The sequence below is a fragment of the Anneissia japonica genome, unplaced genomic scaffold, assembly GCF_011630105.1.
Source record: "Anneissia japonica isolate Jap-2015-1 unplaced genomic scaffold, ASM1163010v1 scaffold169_len739621_cov184, whole genome shotgun sequence".
Lineage (NCBI taxonomy): Eukaryota > Metazoa > Echinodermata > Crinoidea > Comatulida > Comatulidae > Anneissia > Anneissia japonica.
The window spans coordinates 113,258-124,992 of record NW_022688869.1 but is presented as its reverse complement, the minus strand read 5'-3'; the positions used below and the strand labels follow the sequence as shown (position 1 = coordinate 124,992).

The following is an 11,735-nucleotide window of genomic DNA, read 5'->3' as shown; positions in this document are numbered from 1 at the left end:
ATTGTAAAAGGGTGTATTTTAATGTTTATATGCTGTGACCTTTGACATAGTCAGATTCACAAACATTTGGAACTATTAAAGGGTATATTGAAATTTGTGCTTCAGGCAAGGTAATGAGTACCAACAATTAAAAAAAAAAAAAAAAAAAATTACATGCTTAAGAATTTGGCAACAAGAATAAATCTGGAATTGGGACACAGACTACAAACGTGAGTACACAAAGGAACATACACAGTACAATGTTTCAAAATACGAAGGTTTAAAATTCTACTATAATATACAAATAGGCGAGAAAAAAAATTGATGTTCAACATTTAGCATTGAGAACTTGCAAAAGGCCTGGTCCTCCATTCTGTACAGATTTAACATGGCGGATTCTGACGCTACTGCTACGACGACAGGTTGTTCTCGTCACCGAACGCATTGCCATTCTGCACGTACGATGACCCAAGACCATATAAGTGACCTAAGTACTTGTCGTCATCAATGTTGTCTTCAAAGTAATTCTGAAAAACAAAAATAAAGAGATAAATAATCAATCAGTTCTATAAACTAACCAATCAACCAACAATCAATCTTTCAATCAACTGAATAACCAACCAACCAACAAATCATTTATCATATTGACCAATCAGCTGATCAATCTATTAAATGGACTAATCAAATAGCCATTCACACTATTATTAATCAATTAAACAATCAATCAAACACCAATCAATCAATAAACCAATTAATCAATCAGTCAATGGATCAATCAATCAATCAATCAATTATCTGGCACCCTACAGATGCCACATTCCTTATAACTATTAATTTAAATATAATATACGAGGCTTGACATTCCATAACCAATATATTGTCACTAATTATTAAACTGAGTACAGTAATTGGCAAAAGTACAGAAAGAGAAACCACAATACTTTTACTCATAACATTCGCAATAGTAAGTCGATTCCAGTAAATGATCCATCATTTTAAAGCTTACAAATGGAGAATAAGAATACATTAAAAAGTCAATTTTCATTTATTTATTTTTTTTTTGGTCACTGATGCATATAAATACCATTAGTGTGCAAGAATGTGGCAGTGAAGCTTTTAGGCCGCCCTCTAAACATGATGTCATAGGTTGAAGTCGTTGAGCCAAATCACATTTAATAGTTACGTCGACTAAGGACCGCGTCAGGGCCACCTCTTTTAAGTGTGAACAGTCATTAAATTTTAAGCTGAATTCTACTGAGGGTCCGCTATGACCTCGACCTCGACTGAACCATCTTCATATCAGAATCTAAACCAAACCTGCGTAGGTCAGGTCGCCTTGATAGCTTTAAAATTTGACTGCTTATAATATATTATTTCATGTAAAAACCTGGTGCAAAGGAGGAAGTGTGAACCTTCGCAGTGTGACCCTGAGCCGACTTAATATAACCAATGTGAAAGGAACGGTCGATTTAAGTGTGATCGTCACGATATGGCTCATCACTTAAAATTATGTTGAATTAAATAAAAATAAGTGACAATAATTTGTATTGTTTACATAATTTAAAATTAATTATGACAAAGATAAGATACCTCTCTCATCTTAAAAAAAGTCTGTAAGGTGAGTAAACTGTCACTCCCTGCTTGATGCTGTGGGCCTATTCTTGTAACCTATGAAAATAAAAAAATATATAAATCAATTTTTCATGCTTTTTAGAATGAAATCTGAAATCATTTTTTTAGACAGAATATATACTGTAATAATACTATAAACAAAAAAAGAACAAATAAAACACAATCAATTAATTCCAATTATAATAAAGTATGCACTACATATTTTGATGTACTACATTAACATTATGACTACAAATATAGAAACATTATTATATTATTACAATAGAATTTAAAAAAAAAACAAGTTTATTCAAATATATTTTTCTATACTTAAAAATTTCAATATTATGTATTCAAATTCATTACAGTAATATGAAATAATTTAAATGATTTATGAAAAATTTAATTATTTTTGATTGGCAGCTTTAAATTTATTACAGTACAATATGAAATAATTTAATTATTTTTGATTGGCAACATCTAATTTATTACAGTACAATATGAAATAATTTAAATGATTTATGAAAAATTTAATTATTTTTGATTTGTAGCATCAAATTTATTACAGTACAATATAAAATAATTTAAATGATTTATGAAAAATGTAGTTATTTTTGATTGACAGCTTTAAATGTAGTACAGTACATTATGAAATAATTTAAATGATTTATGATTTATTTTCGATTGGCAGCTTACTTCTAGATCATCTGCCACTTCCTGTAATCCTCCTTTCAGATCTTTGCAGCTTTTCATCAAGTATTTCACGTCGTAGATTCCGGGAAAATATATCCGTAAAAGTTCAAAGAACTCACTTTCTTCTGACGGTAAATTCAAAGCCGTCAACGACTTTAACAAATAAGCAAAGTCGTAACCACTACAAAAAGAAAAAGAAAAATCATGTTTTTACTTTCAGCGTCCCCAGTTTTCCCTGATGCTTACATGTATAAGTATACAAGAGAGATTCCAGGTGCACAATGATGGCAAGATCTTGGACGTAATGATGTAACATAGTTATTTGAACAACCTATGCGATTGTAGAATTTGCGATGTCTAACAACAATAAATATTTATAGTAATTGTTATTGTCGTGATGGAATAATAGACAATAACTGGATTTGCGTCAGGAGAAACATGTATAGGTGTAATTTTGCCCTACATGACGTGGAAATGTACCGAATACTCAGTACATTTGAAAACAACTGCGAAAAAAATTGCAAGTTGTTCTTGGGTGGAACTCAAACCCATGATCTCCAGATCACTAGCCTGGCATCATACCTCTAGACCACCGAGCTTGCGTTGGAGAACATAATAGAAAATGAACTTAACTGGAGTAGTCATACAGAAGCAGTTGTTAAATGTAATAGGAGGCTTTATTTTTTTAGAAAAATGAGAAGTTTTAATGTCGATACTAAAACTATGAAATTATCGTACGATCCTGTTATTAAATCTGTTTTACTTTCTGTTGTACTAATACTATTGTCTGGTTCAATGGAATCACCAACAAGAACAAAAATAGACTAGATTGTGTAAATAGAAAAGCGAATAAGATTATGGGCGTCAATTCTGGTAGATTACGTCATCCATTAGTCAAAACTAATAGGTTAAAATACTCTATTATTCCATCAGCAATTAACCTTTTTAATAAAAAATTTGTCAAATAATTCTACTTGCCTTAATTTTCATATTTATATTTTTTTCAATCAATAATTAAATGTTGCCATCTTTTCCTAATTGCTTTTCGATACTATATTTCAATTTAATTTCTTACGGCTGCTGATGACATTAATTTTAATAATAAATTAATTATAAATTCACTTTTTAAGCTTTTTTAACTGACACAAAGTGTAATAAATATTAAGTTAATAATAAAATATAACATTGTTATCATTAATACTATTACTATTATTACTTACACCATATGAATAATGCAGTGATATATTATTACTATAACTGCACTATATAACATTACTTTATAATTCCTATTTACCTGTGGAAAGTGATCCATTTGACTTCTTCACTGAGGACAATACCGGACGTCATTAAGAGCTCAGCAAAATATTCTGCATCGAGGCTTTACATACATGTCTAATGAATATTCATGTTCATGGTAGCAAATGCATTTATACACTTTAGAAGGAAATAAAATTAAGCTATACTTCCCCCAGAGCACCAGAAATAATGTATTTAAAAATATACTTACATCAGGTTAAATTTAAAATTAAATTGGTAAGTGGATGGCGTTCCTATCGGCAGTGAGCCCTTTTCATCTGAAAATGTTAAACCCAGCTGGATGATTTTTAAAAGGTCTACATTGCACCTATGAAGCTGGTAATGAAACTCTGCCGGACTTTTAAACTCGCCTATTGGCCTGGCAACAACGCCAGGAAATTCTGTATCCTAAAAAAAAAAAAAAATGATGATGATGATGATAAACAGAAAAATATTGGCTTGTTTAGTTTGGTATCCCAAATGGTGACTAATTTTGACAAAACCGGGCACTCGTCATCAAAAACAAAAGTCTTCAAACGACCTCAAATTTTCAAAATAATAAATTATCATATATTTGACATTTGTTATCTGTTTTTAACAATTTTTGCATTAATTATTAGCTTCTGACCCCTAGTTAAAAAGTCTATCTAAATATTATGTCATTTTTCATTATTGATATATTACATTATTATAAACTATTGATTTTGCAATCTTTGGAAGACTAAATATTTCCTAAGACCTACAAGGCTGATATCCAATGAATTATTCTTAACTCTGCTCTCAATCAATTCCCATCAAATAAACACTGTTTTAATGAAAAATTCATGCAGAACCTAAAAATAATAAAAACTAAATTTTTCTGCCAAATGGTGGTTTTAGCCAGAGCCGGTCACAAATACACAAAATTAATTAATAATATAAATGAAGGAACTATACACAAAAAATAAAGACTTAATAACAGTAATTACCATGGCAACATAAGGGTATTTTTGGACTAGTAACCTAATTTTTCTGAAGACCTCTTCCAGATTTGATGCCCATACGTCTACAATAACTGGCTCATTCGTTTGCGATGGCATAATGTAAAACAGTCTTTAAACAATTTGTATTTCAGATGCCCAGTAATTTCAATATCAACAGCTGAAATTATAAAAAGAAAACATAAACAAACATTCTTTACAGATGTATTGTCCCATGCTAAATACCAAAAAAATCATAAAAATATTTTTTGAAATAAACTTTTGAAGTAACATGAAAGTTATCAACTTGAACATAGTGTATTTAAAAAATGTCTACCCATCAGTTTACAGCGAAAAATGATAGAAACACTTCCAGTCACTGGAAGTGTTTTATTATTTTTATTATAATTTTTTGGTTTAAAAATCAGGGTAAACATTTATTTAATTCAAAAATTTTTTTGCACGAGTTAATAATTTGTATGCTATTGCAATATGAGCAAGTTTATTTAAAAATTATTTTTTTTAATGATTTTTTGACATTAGCAAGGGACAATACATCTAATACAATAAAAAAGTGGCGTACACAGTAATTTACTCACTGATTAAATATATGTATTCACTGTGAGACTTATGGAAAAATTACGGAAGAACAAAAACGAATTTCAAGGTTACTGACATATGAGGATTTTTACACGAATAAACAATGACTGGCGAACGGCATATACGACAACATGCAATAAATAAATCATTTGCCATTAGGGTTTAGTGTAGCAAAGAGTAAGCCTTGGCTATATAGTACTGTACAGATAGTGCAAGCGCCCAGTACGCTTGTTGGAAATGTAAACAAACGACTCATTTACGCCCACTGCTAGCAGTATTCGTAAGCACCGTGCATGGTTTGCTTATCTCTTTTCCACATGATTAACAGTACCGCACTCTGTACATCATGGATAAAAGGTTCGCTACTCTTATCCATCCCCAAAAAGACCAGAGTTTGTAATAAATGTTTTAATTTTACACCAAGTAACTGTCAGTACAAAGCAACATTCATTCTAAGTTTGCAGTAATGTAACTTAATTCTAATTTAAATGAGTGTAACTCTTTGGTTTATTAAGTTTACATCATACATATTTTATTTAATCTAACCTGTAGTGTCAAAGATCAATCAAATCAGTAGTGAAAATGCCCAGATTGCGTGAGCACCGGGGCTCTAGTGGCCCCCTTGGCAAATACATGCGGCACTGACTATTTAGTAATTATTATAATAAAATAGTAAAAACATGCAAATATTATGATTTTGTGGAAGATGGGTTATTTTCTGGGGAGATTCTTGCTTGCGGGAGCGCGGCAGGCTGACCTCATTTCCTGGAGATTCTCGCAAACTTTCTGAAATCTTAGACGACCCATGTAAAGACCTAAATTAGTTAGGGCAATAACAACAAACCTCCGATTAAGAAGGGAAAATTTAGGACTAATGATTGATAGTTTTACGCAATTAAGAATATTTTTATATTTGGCCTACTAGGCCTATGCAAACAAAAAATGTGATGATTGAATTGAATGACGTCGTTCTACTTCTGTCCTAAACCTATCTAATGAGATAGCTAGGCCTAACCCTAATGCTTAGCATCAGTACAAATATATCGTAATTATATTGTATTATAATGCATATTATGTTTCCCCACCTAGCCACCTTGTGCGGGGTCAAATAATCAATCAATCCTAAGCCTAGCTTAGGCTAGCCTAGCATTCTATTTAGGCTAGTTAGGCCCTGACGTGACATGGTTTTGTCTACCAAAACTAACGAGAATCACGTAGATTATCAAGCATATAACACAAAGTTAGTTTCTTCAATAAAGGGTGTAATCAAAGTGCACATGGGCCTAAAGGGAGCCCTATGTTTTACCTCTCTTCTCCGAAAAACAAAAAAATTGCTGCAAAGCGATAATCAGGCCCCTACGCTACATTCTAAAAAAACTGCACAAAGGTCAAATCCATCAAATTCAGCAGCAGCATTGAAGAACATTTTTACTAAAAGATTTATTTGGTTCAAAAGGACTTTCACTTTTAAAAATTACATTTAAACAAGTTGTAAATCTTAGAGCGTAATTACAATTTTTGTTAATTGTTCACAGACGATAAGATAATTACTGTATTTTAAAGTGTTGTTTTAGTCATCCTTCCACAATGACGTAATTACACACAAGTATACACTTCCGGGATCGATAATTGACCCCCATTTCATAATAAAAAAAAATTAGGTTATTCACACGGCGACCGATTTACTAACGGCGGCATTGGATAAGACGGAATTTATTGAAACAACACCTTTTGGTGATATGCGTAAAAACGGAAAAACCATCACAAAGTAAATATACAAAATGAAATCAAAAGAAAAAAAAAACAGTTTGAAAACACCGCAACAAGGCCAATATCAAATTGTACTAACTTTCAATTCTTTTCATTTGCCATGATTGTGTAGGGTAAACTTTACAAAACCTGACTCCAAAGCGAACGTCCAAAATATTTCAAAAATATGATCCCTAGATGAGCTTTCCCGACACTTGTGTAGTGTCTTTGTGACTTTTAGGTCTTCAAAAAGGTTCCGCTCTTGAACAGTAAATTTTCATTGCTAGGGTATATAGGCCTGTCATGTGTGTACCGGTATACATGCAGAAAAATAAACAATTGTTGCATACATATTCTTTTTTCCATGAATAGATAAACCCCAAAAAGAAAGGGGGTCCTCCCCCGGGACAATTTTGATTCCAAGGTGAGTGAATGAGCTTTCCCGATTTTTACCAGAAAAAAAAAAAAAAAAAATCAGCTCACGGGTCCTGAAAGGTAGGATTTTTATTTATTTTCTTTTGTCCAAGGGGGGAACTCCTGACCATCAGATCCGCCAATGAGGACCATCATTATTTTCATTAAGAGTGTTCGAAAAAACTCAAATTTAAATTAAAGACGAGCGCACCCTTTTAGGCCATGGTTTTGTCAAGGCAAGTAATTCAATTCAACAAAAAGTTTATAATTTGAACTGTACTGCTGTCTGTCGTGAGCTAAAATTGAAAAAAAAAAATTATTCCATATATTTGAATTTCTTGATTGGTATTTAATTAAGTTATTGAAGTTACAATTACACATTTGATAAACAATAGACCACAATTCATAGCTAGGCCTATACTTATTTATATCTTAAAAAGTAGAATTTTAAAAAATGTAGGCCTAAGCGTAGTTATATTTTGTTCAAAATTGTACTATTAAGTTGTGGACCTAAATATTTTATATATAAGAAAAACAAATCAACAAATGGAATAAGAACTAAAAAAAAAATAATAATTATCATAAAATTTGAATAAATTAACGTCTAACTTGAATAAATGTGGGTATTTAGGCCTATAATTCTTAGGCTTACAACTAAATATAGGCCTAGGCAATTATGAACAAAATATAAACATTTAAAAAATAAAATAAATATTAAATATTTAAAAAAATATCAGATAATTGAAAATATAATTTGTCTTTAATAAACTATAGTAATCATCATCATCACATTCATCATTATTATCATCATTGACATCAGCAGCATTGATTATCGAATTTCATGACAATGCCCATGTATCTACGTATACGTACCTTTGTCTAAATATCCGGCCGCCCTCTAAATAACATTGACTGTATTGCAAAACAAATGTCAAGTAATAATAATGGTCGTATGCTGTCAGTAGTCATATTCTGGGAGGTAGAATGGCGTGGTTTTTCAAGAGCAAAAGTGAACTTCCACCAGTAACCCACCTTCAGCAGAAGCGAACTCAACAAATCGATTCTCTAAAGACATTTAATCACAAGTAAGTCAGAGTAAAAAAGGTGTTTTCTTTGTTAAGGTAGGCCTAGCCCTAGGCTAGGCTCCATTCCGACTCCGTCCTCTTCCTCTACCTGGCTACCTACCTAGGCCTAGCTAGTAGGTTACCTAGAGGCTAAGTCTTGGGGCATATAACCTTCCTGGCAAGGCCGATTCATAGGCCTACCTGTGTAAGAAAGGAGATGTCTAGGCCTACAGACAATTGAACAAGACGAACAAACTCGACCTGTCTGTATGTAGCTAGGCATTTATATAAAATTATATTTAATTTGATTAAATTATTTATATAATTATTATATATTTTTTATAAATATATTGATATCTACAGTAATTAAATGAAAAGTACAATAAGAATAAAAATTGTGGATAAAAAATAATAAAATATGTTTTTTAAATTGTTCTTTCATATTTGTTTCCAAAGTGTTGCAGAAATAAAGCGGGATGAAGAATACAGAGTGTCGTTTACTATCAGTGGACATACAGTTGCACTTAATATGTAAGCCGTTTTGCATGAATTATGTTATTATTTAATATTATTTCATACAGTTTCTGTGACTATTTTCATTCATTCATTTTAATAGAGCTAAACATTTCATTTAATAAAATCTTCAACTGATTTCAAAGGAGTATGCCTGTAATTTGTATATAGTCAAGATGTATATATGGTCATGATGTGATGATGTCATGACCATATTTAGGCATGTCACATGTTTTTGTCAAATATAATTTGATAGTCTGGACAAGGTTTTTTAAGGCCAAATTAAAAAAATTAATAGTTTCTCATCCCCAATTTTTTTTTTTTTTTAATTTTCAAAATTTGGCTAACTTACATCAGTAAAATTCCTCTATCGATCGTTCGTGGTTGGGGATACATCTGTTATGAATCATGTCTAGTGCTTCTTTTATTTGTTTTCAATGTGTCTACTTGGTAAAAGTGAGAAAGCAGTAGCTGTTTACCATCGACCATCTTGGTTGCCATCTCAGAGTGTGAAAAAAAAGAAAACTTCCCTCATTCTCCTTTTAAAAAAATATTAGGATGAAAAACTAATTTTTTTTTTTACTTGGCCTAATTATTTACGATTACTGCTATTACTACTACTACTACATACTAATGAATTTAATGGCCAATTGTAGAAAATATCATTTGTGCCATCTCATTTTGGTGGTAAAAATATTTCTTTTTTAAAATATTTTTTTAAAGCTTATTTATTTATTCACAATATTTAACCAGGGAGGCCCAATCATTCAACCATTCTGGTTTCCCTTGGACCCTGGGAACAAAGCTAAAATTTAAAATGAAATACAAAGATTAAACACATCAAAGTAATAACAATGCAGTATCAAAATACAATTACAAGAATCAAAGATCTACTGTATAGGCCTAATATTATGCACCTAAGGTTACTTTTAAAAATATCTAAATTTTTTTATATTCTTTTATACTGTTTATTTTTAGCTATTCCGACCCTCTTAACATTATAGATTTAGTGTCAGTGGTATTGGTAATAACAATAAACAAATTTTATGACTCACCCACTGCACTATTTAGGATATTTCGGCTCCATTCCCCGGAGCCCTGTTCACCTCTCTGGCTTCGTATCGTAACAAGGGAGTGTGTTTTCAGGCCAACGTCTTCGTCTTCCTGCTGATTTCACACATTGCCAGTTACGATCAAATATTTTGAAGATTTTGATTGCTTGAAATAACATAGACAGTAGTTGTTATCATCATTATAAGTTGATTACTGACTTTCATTGTTATAATCTTGTTTCATTTCAGATCTCTTCCTCCACAGTTCCCTGAGGACAAACCAATTGTGAAAGTGTCCCCTCCTCTAAGACATAAATGGGTCAACAAAAGCATGTATGTCACTGGCTGTATAAGCTTAAATAATGTAAGAATTATCAATCGTCATAATTAAGTTGCAATTTAACACAGTGTATTTGATTAGTTTTTTGGTTGAGATGCTTGCCTTCCAATCCCAATCTCTCTTATGACAAAAAACAACTCCACTCCCCAGGGGTAGTGCCAGGATTTGCTTAATGAGGGGTCCAAGGTCCAGATGGGGATGGGGGGGGGGGGCTGGTTCTCCCGACGAAAGCAAAGGGTGCATTGTCAAGCGTCACTCAAAATGTTTTTCGAAAGTGGTCCAGGGGGTGAGGCCACCAAAAATGTTGACAATATAGGGGTTTCGAAAGCTTATTTAGAGTCTACTACTAATATGTAGAAAATAGAGGTAATTTTATTCCTCCCCGAGAAATTGTGATTTCTCTCCATGAAAGGGAGGGTGGCCAGCGCTCCCCGGCAGGTAGTATCTTTAGTTTGCTAGAGTATGCATTCGTATTATTTGCTCATATAAGGTAAGAAAAGTAAACATTTTCATGCATCAAAATTCCCCAGAAAATGATCGTAAACAAACCTTAGAGCAGCTTGATAGTATTAAACTGTATTCATAATAATTATACACCTACCAACTCTTACGTTAATGCGTAAGCAAGCCCGTAGCCAGGTCATTTCAAGGGGTGGGGGTTCTCTGTGCGTGGGGTCCAGGACACAGAATAAGGGCCCTGGTGGGGTCGAAGCCAGAGCAGTTTTTGTGTTTAATGGGTCTATATAATGTTATAAAAGCAGTTATGTTTTTAAAAAGATCTATGTAATAAAAGGTGGTAATATAATAAAATTGGAAAATATTTTCTGAGAATTGGCATGTTTTAATCACACCGAAAGACAAAAACAAACCTCATCGCATAATCAATACACTCAACACATTTATTAATATTATTATAAAACAAAACAAGCTATTTTATAGGCCTATAAAGTAATTTACAAAGATTTACTACAACTGACAGGGCCATCGTTCATTTAAGTCAGAGCCCAAAATATAGCATCATATTGAAAACATCATCTGACATCATGGGAACCTAAACTTTAATTACAATTATTTGTTTACTAGGCCTAATTCGAAATTATTGTTTTTAAGACTTTAACCTAATACAAACTGATTAATAATAGCTGAGATTTGATGCACATTTCAGAATTAATAATCTTTTTTAGTATCTTACTGAATATTTATTGTCTACCAAATGAAATATGAATTATATATGAATCTTTAGAAATACAATTTCTACAATATTACTCTTGTTTTTATATAGATAAATGTTCGATAAATACTATCTTTCATAAAACAATCAAAATTCGAAAAGCTGGCCTGCCGGTCTAGGTCCCAGACCAACCAATAATAATTAACAAAATGTATTATTTTTTTTAAATATAGGCATCCTGTACATGCACTTCAACTTTTACAACAAAAGCCTAGGCCTAGTAGTACGTCCTAC

General features: G+C 31.9%; 2 protein-coding genes across 2 annotated transcripts in view; one reads left to right on the top strand and one right to left on the bottom strand.

The window, feature by feature from the left end:
• Positions 1 to 242: 242 nt before the first annotated feature.
• Positions 243 to 6,599, bottom strand: LOC117123825 (CCR4-NOT transcription complex subunit 7-like). The gene is given in 6 exon segments (XM_033269854.1): positions 243 to 506; positions 1,570 to 1,647; positions 2,287 to 2,464; positions 3,578 to 3,987; positions 4,548 to 4,719; positions 6,445 to 6,599. Coding segments are annotated over 5 exon segments (894 nt in total). The 5' UTR covers positions 4,659 to 4,719; positions 6,445 to 6,599; the 3' UTR covers positions 243 to 389.
• Positions 6,600 to 8,215: 1,616 nt separating this feature from the next.
• The window catches only part of LOC117123817 (vacuolar protein sorting-associated protein 37A-like), a 12,520-nt gene continuing 9,000 nt past the window's right edge, over positions 8,216 to 11,735 (top strand). The window contains exons 1-3 of the mRNA XM_033269845.1: positions 8,216 to 8,386; positions 8,822 to 8,896; positions 10,180 to 10,294. Of these exons, the coding sequence (XP_033125736.1) occupies positions 8,286 to 8,386; positions 8,822 to 8,896; positions 10,180 to 10,294 (291 nt within the window). The 5' untranslated portion in view covers positions 8,216 to 8,285. The remainder of the gene's footprint in view (positions 8,387 to 8,821; positions 8,897 to 10,179; positions 10,295 to 11,735) is intronic.